Raw genomic sequence first — 15,030 nt, 5'->3', positions numbered from 1 at the left:
AAAAGTCTTTTGTTTCCGAAACGGAGGTCCCTTTCCAGTGCTCAGAAGGGAAGGGTGCAAGTACAGTCTCTCTCTCTCTCTCCATCCATCCATCCATCCATCTCTCCACATCTGTCTGTCTGTCATCTATCGTTTCTCTCTCGATTTGGAAGCCAGATTCACTTAACAACCGTGCTGCTAACTTAATAGCTGCAGTGATTCACTTAACAACTGTGGCAAGAAAGGTCGTAAAACAGGGTTAAGACACATTTAATAAGGGTCTCGCTTAGGAATGTGCATTTTGGGCTCAATTGTGGTCGTAAGTCGAGGACTACCTGGAGACCCACTGGGCTTTTCTCACGTTCTCCTGCATGATGCGACTGAGCCTTGCAGGGGATGAAAAGACCTGGACAGGTGCACCCGAAACCAAGGGGGTTCTTGCAAGAGGCGTCCTTCGTCATTTCGGAGGGGTGGGGGGTGGGGGGAGAGGGGCAGCCTCCCCAGCTTCAATAATGTGTGCATTGCCTCTCCCAACCAGGCCTTTAATTTGCTGATCAGGCCTTAATTGCATTAGGCCACAAAGACCCTCATCTGCAGGCATATCAATCTGCCCTGACCCCAGAGGGCAGCCTTTAACTAAAGTTCACCAGGCAGTTAAATCAATGACAGTAAGTGCTTTCTGCTGTGAGGGGTGGGTGGATGGGGTGGGGTGGGGGGGGCTGGATGAGTGGGGGGGGATGCTTGCGAGGAAGCTCGGAGTGTGTGTGTGTGTGTGTGTTGTGGAGGGGGGGGTGCCAGCTGCTGAGGGAGCCCCTGGCGAAGGTGAACCCCCGCTGGAGGAGCTTAACAAAAGCAGGCAGATAATTACATATTAATTATTAGATCGGCTTCAAGTCGACCTTCCTCGGTCTTGGGCTGCAGCCTCCTCCTGCCCCCACCTGTCAGAATGCCCATCATCTGCTCCAGTTGGAAGCCACCGTGGCACCTCTCAGCCAGCAAATCACTGGTCCTCAGCAGGACGGGGGAGAGCTCGTCTCAGTACAGGGCCTCCTCGATTTATAACAGTTCATTTAGTGACCGTTTGAAGTTACAAGGGCACCGAAAAAAGTGGCTAAAACATATAATGAATATGTCTCTGCAGATCCTGAGTCATCCAGGTCAGGATTGTCCCAAAGCTGCTTTTTTTCAAGAGGCAACTGGACTTCCTTTATTTTTCCTTGAAGGAGTTTCTGCTTCTCACCCAAGAAGCTTCTTCAGCTCTGCAAGGAATATCAATCCTTCCCTTCCCCACCATCCAGTCAGAGCTGAAGAAGCTTCTTGGGTGAGAAGCGAAACGTCTTCAAGGAAAAAACAAAGGAAAAAGCACCTATGGGACATATGACGAAGAATGACAGGAATTGGGTATGTCTAATTTAATGAAAAGAAGGACTAGGTGTGACAGGATAGCATCTTCCAGTATCTGAGGGGCTTCCACAGGGAAGAGAGAGTCAACCTATTCTCCAAAGGACTTTAAGGCAGGACAAGAAGCAACAGATGGAAACTCATCAAGGAGAGAAGCAACCTGGAATTAAGGAGAAATTTCCTGACAGTTACAACAATTAACCAGTGGAATGGCTTGCCACCAGAAGTTGTGGGTGCCCCAACACTGGAGGTTTTCAAGAAGAGATTGGACAACCATGGAACGGTTGAAATGGTATAGGCGAACCAATGGCATGCATGACAGATGTGGTACGCAGAGTCCTCTGCTCTTTCGGTGCTTTGGTGCATGCAAAGACCAGCTGGCCGGCGCAGTCTTTGGGTTTCCGGGCTCCAGCGCACGCAGGCACGCATTCCAGTTTTGGCACTCGGTGCCGAAAAGATTTGCCGTCACTGGTATAGGGTCTGCTGCTTGAGCAGGGGGTTGGACTAGAAGATCTCCAAGGTCCCTTCCAACTCTTGTCATTCCGTTAGAGCAGTGTTTCTCAACCTTGGAAGCTTGAAGATGGGTGGACTTCAACTCCCAGAATCCCCCAGCCAGCAGCGCTGGCTGGGGGATTCTGGGAGTTGAAGTCCACCCATCTTCAAGCTACCAAGCTTGAGAAACACTGCGTTAGAGAGTCTATTTACTGCAGATCTAGACCACGTTGGTTGAACCAGGCAGCATGAGAGGCTGAGGGGATATTTCTCCAGCGGAAAAACTGCGAGAGAAGACGAGGACGGAAGGCCATCTGGGATAAACTGCTGTAGCATGAACAGGCTTTCTCCTCCTTCTCTTTGCGCCTCCGAAAACCTCGTTCCCCTCCACTGGTCCCTCGGAATGGTCAACAACGGTCACACTCTATTGCTGACCATTGTCCCTTGGAAAAAAGTGCAAAGGGGCTGCTAAACTCATCCTTGCACAGCCGTGCAAATAAGGGGACCTGTGGCTGTTGGGACATCAAAGTTAAACCAACAGATTCAAGGCTCCCGCCTGCCTCTCGGCCCCTTCCGAAGGCCTTCCCCAAGGAGCTCGTGACTTTCAGCTTGTCATAGCGCACATCAAAGTTTCCACCACACACGAACTCGGCACACGGATTCGTAGTGTTGTCGCCCGAGAGCGGATATTCGGCCTTTGTCCGCCCGTTTAATACCAGTGTTTTCCCAAAACATTAAGCCCCCCTTTTTTTTTTGGCTTATGAACTTGTGACTAAGTCAAGCGCCTCTGAGAGGTTGTAGCATCAAAGCCCCTTCCAACCAGCCGTCCCGCGTTCCCCAAAATTGGATTTCTTTCTCCCTCTTTGCCTTTTGTCTTTAAATAAAAGTTAATTGAATTTAGTTGTGGACCGAAGGCATTGTGAAGAGCTGGCCTGAAAGGGCGGGTGATTGTCTTGGGAACTTATGGGGTGTGAGGGCACAGAACGGACAGGCTATTCCTGGACTGGGGGAGAAAAATTAGAAAAAAAAGAGGGAGCGAGAGAGAAAGGAAATTTGTAGCTCGAGGTTGAACTCTGGGGTCCTTGGTGCTCTTTGAGCTTGGTGGTTTCTTTGCAGATATTTCATGGCCCAACTAGGGAACGTCGTCAGTGCTAGAAGAGAGTGGGGTTTGCAGAAAGAAAGAGGAATAGAAGGAAGGAGGAGGAAGGAAAGAGGGAATGAGAAAGAGGAGAGGAGGAGGAAGAGGAAGAGGAGGAAGAGGAGAAGGAGAAGGGAGAAGGAAAAGGAGAAAGAAAGGAGAACTGTAGGGTTCCTTAGTGCTCTCTGAGCTTGGTGGTTTCTATGCAGATGTTTCACGGCCCAACTAGGGAACGTCATCAGTGGTAAGAGGGAGTGGGGTTTGTGGAGAGGAGGAGGAGGTGGAGGAGGAAGACAATGATGGCTGTGGAGTCCTTGGTGCTCTCTGAGCTTGGTTGTTTTCTTTTAAATATTTCATGACCCAACTAGGGAACATCATCAGTGCTAGAGGAGAGTGGGGTTTGCAGAGAGAAAGAGGAGAAGCAGAAGGAAGGAGGAGGAAGGAAAGAGGATGGAATGAAAAAGAGGAGGAGAAGGAAGAGGAAAAAAAGAACTGTGGGTCTCTCTGAACTTGTTTTTTTCTTGCGGATGTTTCATGACCCAACTAGTTAATATCATCAGTGTAATGGAGTGTGGGGTGTGCTTCTGGTCTATTTACAGTAGCTTGCCGTGCCAATATTGCTGGGAGTCTGGTTTTCTCCCTGGTAGCTCTTTGATTAAGGTACCTCTTTCTGCTTGACCTTTTACTTGGTACCAATAGAAAAGAGTATTTGTAGCTCAGTGTTGAACTATGGGTCACTGATGTTCTCTGAGCTGGGTTCTTTTCTTCCCGAGGTTTCATGACCCAACTAGGGAACACCCTCAGTGCTGATGATGTCACTTAGTTGGGTCATGAAACGTGTGCAAGGGAAGAACCAAGTTGAGAGAGCACCAAGGACCCCACATCAAAGCAGAGCACTCTTCTCTCCAGCCCAGAGTTTTACGGAACTGCCACTAAATCCCCACACTTCCCCACAAGCAGCTATCATGCTGACGACGAGATTATGACTTGACCTTTTTTCTAACACCCAGAGCAGGTAAGTTTCCTTTTCAACACCCAAAAGTTGTGTAGCAGTCTATCTCCAGGCCAGTGGAGGAGAGAAGGGAAGTGATAGATTGGGAAATTCTGAGAGTTGGAATCCACACATCTTAAAAGTGCCAACTTTGAAAAAACACTCTTCTAAAAAAAACACAACCCTTAAGCTTTCAAGCAGAGGTCTTCAAACTTGGCAGCTTTAAGACTTGTGGACTTCAACTCCCAGAATTTCTGTTAATAAGCGAGGCAGTTGTTAAGCGAGTGTTGCTCCGTTTTACGACCTTTCTTGCCACAGTTGTTAAGTGAATCCGGCTTCCCCATTGGCCTTGCTTGTCAGAAGGTTGCAAAAGGGGATCAAGTAACCACAGGACTCTGCGTCCGTCATAAATACAAGTCAGTTGGCCAAGCGTCTGAATTTTGATCACGCAATGATGGGGATGCTGCACTAGTCGTAAGTGTGAGGTCTGGTTGTATGTCTCTTTTTCTCGTGCCGTTGTAACTTTGAACGGTCACTAAACAAATGGTTTTAAGGCGAGGACTTCCTGCATTGAAATCCTGAAATTGTTTTGCTCGGCTCGTCTGGAATTCTTGCCAGAGAGTTTCCTTCAAACATAATTTCAGTTCCAACCCAGGCCGTCTCTTTAACTCCTAAGGCCCCATGAGACAATTTTCACCACAATGTGATGGGGTTTTTTTCTTCCGGTTTGTTTGTTTAGTTCCAATATTTTTAATTATTTACCTTGAATTTCTGTTTATCGCTGCTACCATCAGGGCAGTCCAGCCAAGCTTATGTCGGGTATTCACACTAACTCCTTCTTGCAACAACCTGAAGAGACAAATAGACAACATATTCATCAGCCAGGATGCGAGTTTGCATCTAAGAACATGGTTTGGGAACAGCGGAGTTTCTACAGGCATCACAGAAGGGAATATTGGTAGCCCAGGGTTGAACTGTGCTATCCTTGGTGCTCTCTGAGCTTGGCTGGGTTTTTGGGGTTTTTTTTGCAGATCTTTCATTACCTAATCTTCAGGGCTAGAAGGAAAGGGGGGACTGCGAAGTGGAAGAGGAAGAGAAAGAAGGAAGAGAAGAAGGGGAAGAAGACTACTGTAGGGTCCTTAGTGCTCTCTGAGCTCGGTGGTTCTCTTGCAGACGCCTCATGACCCAAATAGGTAATATCATCAGTGCTGAAAGGGAGTGGGGTTTGAAGAGAGGAGGGGGAGGAGGAAGAGGGTTGAGGAGGAAGGCTGTGGCGGGGTCCTCGGTGCTCCCTGAGCTTAGTTCTTTTCTTGCAGACATTTCATTACCCAACTTGGCTACATCATCAGTGCTATAAAAGCTCCTTGTTTATATATGTGACAGGTGTACGCACCAACGTTGACAGGGCAAGCTACTTGTTCATAAACAGAGGTCAACCCCCCCCTCCCTTCTAGCACTGATGATGTTACCTAGTTGGATCCTGATAACGTCTGCAAGAAAACCACCCAGCTCAAAGACCCCACATGACAAGCATCCTATTCTATCTGGGGGCTCTGGAAGAGCAGGATATGCAACAGCCTCACCTATGGATACAGAGCAGAAAAAAAGGTTGTCAGGGTTGCCAGCTTGGACTCACCCAAAACCGGAAGTGAACACCTGAATGTGGGTCACAGTGCAGCCCAATTGCCGAGTTCCTGAAATCCCGTCCTGTGACCATGGGTTGGGGAAGCAATGACAACAGCGTGGGAACTTTGAATCAGGTCGTAAGTACACCCTCCCGCCCCCCACAATACGTGCTGGATGTAAGTCCTGGCTAGGGAATTCTGGGAGCTGAAGTCCACAAGTCTTCCAAGTAGCCAAGCTTGGAGACCCCTGATCTAAGACGTCCCATCCATTGTCTACAAGAGAAGACAAGATGCCAACAAGGCAGATGGTTGTGTTTACAGCAGCAACAAGAGCTCCCTTTGTGAATGGGGATGCAGTTCCATGGAATCCACGCCAACAGCTGCATTTGGGGGGGGGGTGTTTCCCCCAAGATTCCCCACCCAGACCCCTGTCTCCAGCTAATTGCTCCTTATCGTATTACATCACCCAGAGGGTTCCTCCCTTGAGGTCAATGGGGCTTAATCCATAGTAGGATGGCAGCTTTGCAATTCCAGTGGCTCAGGAGTTGAAACAGGCTCAGCGGGGGCTCAGAGAGACCCCTCCCCAAGCTCCAGTCTAGAGTGCTGCTTCCAGTCTACGCTGGCAGCCTGGCTGCTGTTTTCCCTTAAGGCAACAATGGATTTCATGACTCCAAACATACGAAAAAGACTCAAAAGGCCTCATTTTCTTGGAAAGTCAGTCATCAGCTTTGAGTCTTTCCCAATGCAATAAATCAAATCTTCCATTTTCCAAACAGAGAGCGCCTGCGTTCTCCTCACATCGAGTCCTTGGTCTAAAACTGTTCACTTAAGGACTTCTCTAAGTTACAACAGTGCAGGCAGTCCTCGATTTACATCAGTTCGTTTAGTGACTATTCAAAGTTATAATGGCCCTGAAAAAGGTGACTTATGACTGTTTTTCACACTTATGACCGTTGCAGCATCCCCAATGATCATCTGATCAAAATTCAGACGCTTGGCAACTGGTTCATACTTAGGACGGTCGCAGTGTCCCTGGGGTCACGTGATCCCATTTTGCGACCTTCTGACAAGCAAAATCAGTGGGGAAGCCAGATTCACTTAACAACCGGGTTACTAGCTTATCAACTGCAGTGATTCACTGAACAACTGTGGCAAGAAAGGTTGTAATACAGGGCAAAGCTCACTCACTAAACAACTCTCTTGCTTAGCGACAGAAATTCTAGGCTCAGTTGTGGCCATAAATCAAGGACTATCTGTTTTTTGATTTCTATAAACTCCTGAGATGCGTAAAAGAATCAGTATAACGTTTTCTGCAGCTATTTTCACTCATGGGCTCCTGCAGCACAGATTCTTATGCACGGATTATTTTAATAATGGTTGTTAAGTCAAAGAGAATCACTTGAGTTTTAATCGTATGTTATAAGCCTGAAAGCTTCTGATGTTTAAACAAAAGCTTTGCTTTAAAAACAACATTTGTTTTATTTGCGATCATTGCAAAGACGTAAACAAAATGAATCTGAATAATATCGCAACGATAAATCACATTTGGAGTACGCAAAGTATGAAAACAAGCAATTTCATTGCTCTCATAAACAGGATGCTTAATATCTCAATGAGAGAGGGGGGCTTGAAATACTTGGAAAGCCTCTTCGGTTCCCAATTTTTCATAAACGCATCTCTCTGCCTTCCCATAAAGCCTGCCAGAGGAGCAAATTCTCATTGCTTTTCCTGCAGCTTGCAAAATTTAGCTGTGCAAGTGCAACCACCTCATAATGAAGAAATACAGAGGAGATGTACACAAATTTGAGAGCGGGGAAAGACTGCAGATACAGTGCTGTCTTCCTCCCACACCAGGCGGCAATCCCACCAGCCAGGGATCCTTGCTCACCACTGTATTTAGCTCCTCCAAAAGAGAGTTTGCTCTCTGGCCTATCACCAGATAAGCATGGATTGACACCAGACAAATAATTAAGCAGAAAACCCTAATGAAGAAACAACAGAGGAGGAAAAAACCCATATCTCAACAAAATGGCAGGGCAAGCTACTGTATATAAACAGAGAGTAAACTTCTAGCACTGATGGTGTTACCTAAGTAGGCAATGAAACCACCAAGCTCAGAGAGCACCAAGGACCCCACAGTCCTCTTGTGCTTCCTCCACTCCACAAAACCTACTCCCTTGATGATATTCCCCAGTTGGATCATGAAATGTCTGCAAGAAAACCACTCAGCTCATACACTCTACAGACCTCCTCCTCCACCAAGGACCACACAGTTCTTCTCCTTCTTTTTTTCTTTTTCTTCCTTCTCCCCCTCTCCCCAACACCCACTCTCTTGTAATACTGATGATGTTCCCTAGTTGGGTCATGAAACGTCTGCAAGAAAACAGGTAATCTCAAATAGCACCAAGGACCCCACAGTCCTTCTCCTTCTCTCCACAAACCCAACTCCCTCCTACACTGATGATGTTCCCTACCTGGGCCATGAAACGTCTGCAAAGAAACCACCAAGCTCAGACAGCACCAAGGACCCCACAATTCTCCTTTTCTTCCTCTTCCTCCTCTCCTTTCTTTCTCTTTCTCATTCCTTCCTCCTCCCTTCCTCCTCTCCACAATCCTCCCTCTCTTCTAGCACTGATGATGTTCCCTAGTTGGGTCATGAAACATCTGCAAGAAGACAGCCAGGCTCCGAGAGCAGCAAGGACCCCACAGTTCAACCCTGAGCTCCAAATATTCTCTTCTATTGTAAGGTTCCTCAACCTGCTTGGGAAAGCTGACAGGAAAAGAGGGAAAGGACATTCCATGGCTTCAATTACAGCAGCCATGAATGCACCACTGAGGCCGTGAAGAGGCCAGGCTGAGCTGAGGTCTTTCCGAACAGAATCCACCCACACTTGCTAAGACAGGAAACACCAACCTGTGATGCTCCCTCAACAATAAATTCTCAACCTGCTGCTCTCTGGGGATGTTGGGCCGGACTTCTCACTTAGGACTATGGGAAGTGAAGTCCACTTTTTCTGGAAGGCAACGGGTTGGGGGTCGGTTGCTTGGCGGTTCCAAGATGAACTGAAAAACTCCAGAGCTGCAGTGAGCAATGTAATGGGTGCCGAAGGTTCCATTATAGGTGGGTTTTTTAAAAATAAAATAAAACCAGCATGTTGATGCTGAGCGACTTAGCAGCTCTGTGAAACGACTGAACTTCGTGTTCGGAGGATTCATGATCACCGTTAATATATTCCCTGTCTGATTTAATCACAATCACTGATCAATAAAGGGGTGGCCACCGCTCAGCTCCTAGACAGCCAAACGTATTTACCAGCAAGGACGTTTCATTGCTAATTTCATATAATTCTCCGATGTGGATCGTCGTCTACATTTTTAACTGAAGGAGGCCCAAGGAATCTGGCGGAAGAGCAGCCCAAAGAGGTGGAACCCAGGTTCTAAATTTTTTTACTACTGGTTCTGTGGGCATGGCTTATTTTGTGGGCGTGGCTTGGTGGGGGTTAATGCGACTGGGTGAGCGTGGCCAACTTTTTTTTTTTACTTTTAAAAGCATTTTTTCTACAACCTTAAAAGGTTGCAGAAAAAAATGCTTTTAGAAGCCTCTGACGATCAGGCAACTCAGCTGGGATTGTCAGAGAGGCTTTTAAAGGCATTTTTTTTCCCTACAACCTCTTCGGCTGAGGTTGCTTTTTAAAAGCCTCTGACGATCCCAGCTGAGCCACGCAATCATCAGGCTTTTTTTTTTTTTTTTTTTTTACTTTTAAAAGCATTTCTTTCGGCCGAAGAGGTTGTAGAAAAAATGCTTTTAAAGATTTTTTTTTTTAAAAAAGCCTTTGATGAGGTGGGTGGGATAAGCGAGCGGCGACCGGGCCAGGGACCGGTTCGGGGGTGTGGCCAGCCAATGTTATTACCGGTTCTCTGAACTACTACAAATTTTTACTACCGGTTCTTGCGAACCGGGAGCAACCCACCACTTTTTTTTTTTTTTATTTGATTTATATGCCGCCCTTCTCTGGAGACTCAGGGCGGCTTACAAGGCGTTAAGCAATAGCCTTCGTACTTTTTTGTATATTTATACAAAGTCAGCTTATTGCCCCCACAAACTGGGTCCTCAATTTACCTACCTTAGAAAGGATGGAAGGCTGAGTCAACCTTGAGCCTGGGGAGATTCGAACTTACAGTAATTGCAGACAGCTGGTGTTAATCACAATGCTATCAGTCTGCTGAGCCACTGGCGCAACCCCACATATGCTGCGCAAACTCTAGGGCAGGTTCCCCCAGCCTGGCGCCTCACAAAATGAAGGAGAGTGACTGAATTTCCAGCTATCGCAACTGCCCGTGTTGTTTGCAAATTCTGTGAGCTGCGTTCCCCAAACCTCTCAAGGACATCCACTGGGTTACGGAGAGCCGTTCTAGAGCAAAAGGGTCTGCAGGAGAATCTTTAATGACTCTGACAGCCTCTACTGCCATCTAGTCACTTCTTTAATGCAACAGAAGGGCAGCGGCACCAGGTGGTGGAACCCGGCTGAAGATGCTGAGGGTGAGGCCAATTCAGCTGCCCATCAGGAAGAAGAGAGATCTGTGGGGGCCCTGCAGGGGTTGTTTTCTTGCAGACGTTTCATGACCCAACTAGGTAACATTATCAGTGCTAGAAGGGAGGGGGTGTTTGGTCTGTTTACATACAAGCGGCTTGCCCCGTCAGCTGTGGATTCATACCAGACTAACAACCAAGGCATAAACAACATCCCAATCAAGGAACCCAGACAAACAATCAAAGCCTTGATAGTACAGTGGTCTAAGCACCCTGTTATTAACACAGCTGCCTGCAATTACTGCTGGTTCAAATCTCACCAGGCTCAAGGTTGGCTCAGCCTTCCATCCTTTCTAAGGTAGGTGAAATGAGGACCCAGTTTGTGGGGGCAATAAGCTGACTTTGTATAAAATATACAAAAGGATGAAGGCTATTGCTTAACGCATTGTAAGCAGCCCTGAGTCTCCGGAGAAGGGCGGCATATAAATCAAATTAAAAAAACAAACAAATAAACAAACAATCAAACAGTAGAGAACAGCTTAATCAAGGAACTACCAAGAACACTCCCACCAACACTGATGGGGCAAGCCACTTCTGTAGAAAATGAGAGCAAACCCCACTTTTAGCACTGATGATGTTGCCTAGCTGGGTAATGAAAAGTCTGTAGGAAAACTTGCCACCAAGCACCCCACAGTTCAACCCTGAGCTTCAAATACTCCTCCATCCTCCTCCTCCTCCTCCTCACCCTGACCCCACAAAACCCACTCCCTTTTAGTATTGATGATGTTCATGAAACATCTGGAAGAAAAGCACCAAGGCCCCCACAGTCTTTCTCCTTGTCCTCCTCCTCTTCCACTCCACAAACCCACCTCCCTTCTAGCACAGAAGATGTTGCCTAGCTGGGTAGTGAAAGGTCTGCAAGAAAGCTGCCAACACAACCACCAAGCTCAGAGAGCACCAAGGATCCTGAGCTACGAATATTCTATCAGCAAAGGCCTCTGCTTGCACAAGGAAGACCCCCGTGCAAGAGCTTCCCAGGGGCTACAAATCCTTCCCTAGCAGGAATCTTAGGGGGCCAGCTCCCTTCCCCACCTGCACCAGCCACAATCCCATCCAAAGGCCTTCCGATGGGGCAAAGCCCCCCCCCACCCAGTATCAGTCCGGATGTGTTTGGGCTCTTAAGCAGTCCCGCTACCCCACCCCACCCACCCCGCCAAGGCAGATGACCCTGAGACCTCTCCGGGCATCTCCTCTTGCAGCCCAGGCCCTGGCTTCCCCCGGCCCGGCCCCCTGCCCAAGACATATGGAGCCTCTATTCAGAGTTCTGGCTGAGTGACTCCGGGAGCCGCTGCTTAAAAGCCGAAGCCCAAAGGGCATGTTTGACTTTGTGCTCAGGGCTGCCAGCCAAGCGCCTCGCCCGCCTGGCAGGTGACGGAAGGAAGGGAGGAAGAGAGGGAGCTGCAAACTTGAACTCCGCAGCCACAACAAAGCTGCTCTCCTTGGGAGGTGGGCAGATCCCATTTCTTCTCCCACTTACAGGTTACAGTTTCATAGTCCGGCTGGCTGAAGAATCTGCCTCTGCCAAGATCTCGGCGAGGAAGCAGGGCCAGCCAGGCCCTATCCCACCAAACCACCAAGCGGAGAGATAACCCAGGACCAGGATTCGCTTAAAGAGGGCTGGAAAGCACCGTGAAGCAGCATATGAGTTTAAGTGCTATTGCTATCTCAAGCAAGTGAGCCAAGCGACGTATTTCAGAAGAAACATGAGCCCCATAATACCACGTTCAGCGCCAGCATGGGCACAACCACCCCTAAAGACAGGTGTGTGCAGAGCTAGTAGGGATTCCCAGACAGCGTCTCCACCCCCCCTACCCCCCCAGGCCCACTGCTCAGAAAATCTGTCCTCAAGATCTCACCTTTCCACTTCAGGAACACTGTTGAGTCGCACGGCTTCCAGGAGGGTCTCTTCTGAAAAAAGATAGAGAGAGAAGGAACGTGAGGAAGAGGAGGGGACCAGGGTAAAAGAAGAGACTGGCAGCCACATCTGCAGCATGGACAAGGAGTCCTCAATTTAACAACCGTTCACTTAGCCACCGTCCAAAGTTACAACAACACTGCAAAAAGTGACTTATGATTTTGGTCCTTGCACTCAGCTGCATCACAACATCCCCAAGGGTACGTGATAGACATTTAGGTATTTGGCAACCGGCATGTATGTATGATGACTGCACTGTCCAGGGGTCATGTGATCGCCATTTGCGACCTTCCCAGCTGGCTTCTGACAAGTAAAATCAATGGCAGAAGCCGAACTCGCTTAACAACTGTGGGTTTTGCTTAACAATTGTATGATTTGCTTAACAACTGTGGCAAAAAGGGCGTAAAACTTGGGGGTGACTCATTTAACAATCACCTTGCTAAGCAAGGTGGAAAAACAGGTCCCAACTGTGGTTTTAAGTCAAGGGCTGCCTGTGCTGGGGCCCCAGGTCCCCTCTCTGCCTGTCAGATGGGCTAAATCTTGTGTCATGGCTGTGAAAGTCACCCTGGGAGGGGGCAGCTTGGCTGGCATCTCCCCCAGCCCTGAATCAACCGGGCTACCAGCTGCCACCTTCTGCAGAAGCACTACGGAGTCATTTGGGCTCTGGGCAGGGGGACAAGCCTGAATCACCCTGCCAGGTTTTTGCACGACAGTCATTGGCATGGGCACAGGGACTGCCTGGACTCAGCAGCTCCACGATCCTTAAGGGCATGGCAGAGCCTCTTCCACCCAGCAGCCCAGCTCCCTCCCCATGCATCCTTCATCCCAATGGAGGCTGTGGCAGACCCTAATCACCTTTTGCATCCATGGTCCAGGCAGCCCCCGTGCCCATGCCAGGGACAGCTGCCACCTTCTGCAAAAGCACCCCAGGGGCATTCTGGCTCTTGGGGGGTGGGGGTGGGATCAAAGGCAGAGTCACCCTGCAAAGTTTCTACAGACAGGCAGCAACTGCCCTGGCCTGTGTATAAGGGCTGCCTAGACCCAGACCCAATCCTTAGAGGACCTGGGGATCCCCCTCCCCACAATTCCTTCATTCCAATGTTGGGGGGGGGGATGGACCGAAGCAGCCCACAGCCAACTTTCAAGTTGAGGGCAGGACCCTTATGATCCAGGTACCCCCATGCCATCTTCTGCAAAAGCACAACAGGGGCGTTCTGGCTCTTGGGGTGGGAGGGGAGGGAGGGAAAACCAGGGTCACTCTGCAAATTCCTGCAAGGGAGGGGGAAGCTGCCCCTGGTATCGTCATAGGGGACCCTCAGTCCTGGTTCTCAGAGAGTCTGGGGGCACCCCCCTCCCCACACATCCTTCATCCCAATGGGTGCTGAGGGGGGCACCTTCCAGGTTGAGGGCAGGGCCTTTAGAGGAGTCCATGCCAGGGGCAGCTGCCACCTTCTGCAGAAGCACTGCAGGATCACCGATTCCTGGGGTGGGACAAACCCCGGAGCTCCCCTATTATATTTTTGCAGAAGAGGGCAGCCGTCCCTGGCACGGCCAGAGGGGACCCAACCCTGGTTCTCAAGAGGGTCTGGGGGAAACCCCCCTCCCCAAAGGGGAGGGCTGAGAGGGCACTTAGGCAGGGAGGGCCTTTAGAATAGAATAGAAGGGACCTTGGAGGCCTTCTAGTCCAGCCCGCCCCCCCATCAAAGCCAGGCAGGGCAATCAGTGGAAGGGGAGCCTCCATGCCAGGGGCTCCTGTACCCCCCCCAACACACAGGGCCATTCTGGCTCTTGGGGGGGGCTGTCAATGCCTTGTGTCCGCAGAGGGGACCTTCAGTCCTGCTCCTCAGAGGGTCTTGGGGGGTCCCCCCACCCCCTCCCCCCCAAGGAGCCCCCCCTCCAGTCACCTTTGCCCAGGTGGCCCCGGCTGTAGCACAGGGCGAGCCCGGCGGCCGCGAGGGCCGAGGCGGAGAGGTCGGGCGTCCTGGCCCGGCGACCCCGGCTCTCCTTTCGCCGCTGGCGGCCCGCGGGCGCCGGGTTGGGCCACAAGCGAGGCCGGCCGGGGGCTTCCTCCAGCGGGGGGCGCCGGGCCTCCTCCTCCTCCTCCTCCGGGCGGGGCAGCCTGGGCAGCCAGACGCCTCCGGGGGCCACGCCGGGCCCCCACGGGGCCCCCCAGGGCTCCCCGCCGGCCAGAGGGCGCCCCCTAGAGGCCGCCGGCCGCCTCCGCAGCTCTGCGCCGCTCTCCTCCGCCGTCCGAACGGGCCCATGGCGACCTCTAGCGGCGGCCGCGGGGAAGCGCAGCTCCTCGCGCTCGGCCCAGCGGGCCGCGTCTTCTCGGCCGGCCGACTCCCGAGCCGACGTGCCGCGTTTGGCGAGCGGGCGCCCGGCCGTGGCCCGCAGGAGCCTGGTGAGAGCGGGCGGGACGGGCCTGGTCATCAGGCAGGCCAGCATCGCGCTCCTCTCCCGGCCGAGCGCTGCCGGCCAGCTCCTCCAGTCACCCGGGAAACCAAGATGGCGGCAGGGAGGGCGGCGCCACTGCGAAGGGGACGCGCCAGGGGAGGCGAGGGGGCGCTCATGGGAGCTGTAGTCCTCGGGAAGGGCCCAGCTCGGCTTGGCGCCACGGCGTCCGGCGGCGGGAGACTACGATTCCCATGGAGCCGCGGGAGCGCATGCGTAAACAAAGAGGCGCTTTATTGACGTCACGGCCAGACGGGGAAACCTAGGGCGTGGCCTCGAGTTGGCAGCGCGGCAGCCGTATGGGCTCCGCGAGTTCGAGACCCGAGTGGCGCGGGGGGACCATGGGGAAACCTCTGTTGATGGTTAGGTTTATGGGAAAGATGTAATAGCAGAGAATTATCCCACTGGCGACTTCAACCCTTCCAGCTGTCTGCTGGCTCCACC

General features: G+C 50.9%; 1 protein-coding gene across 1 annotated transcript in view; it reads right to left on the bottom strand.

Moving 5' to 3' along the window:
* The window catches only part of CLPB (ClpB family mitochondrial disaggregase), a 69,712-nt gene extending 55,090 nt beyond the window's left edge, over positions 1-14,622 (bottom strand). The window contains exons 1-3 of the mRNA XM_070943044.1: positions 14,037-14,622; positions 12,074-12,125; positions 4,764-4,850 (exon numbers count right to left, since the gene is read on the bottom strand). Of these exons, the coding sequence (XP_070799145.1) occupies positions 4,764-4,850; positions 12,074-12,125; positions 14,037-14,580 (683 nt within the window). The 5' untranslated portion in view covers positions 14,581-14,622. The remainder of the gene's footprint in view (positions 1-4,763; positions 4,851-12,073; positions 12,126-14,036) is intronic.
* Positions 14,623-15,030: the final 408 nt, after the last annotated feature.

This window comes from Pituophis catenifer, unplaced genomic scaffold (assembly GCF_029215685.1).
Source record: "Pituophis catenifer annectens isolate HBS135680 unplaced genomic scaffold, rPitCat1.0.hap2 SCAF_4, whole genome shotgun sequence".
NCBI classification, from domain to species: Eukaryota; Metazoa; Chordata; class Lepidosauria; order Squamata; family Colubridae; genus Pituophis; species Pituophis catenifer.
The sequence above is the reverse complement of the archived record's forward strand: the minus strand, read 5'-3'. Positions and strand labels throughout refer to the sequence as shown.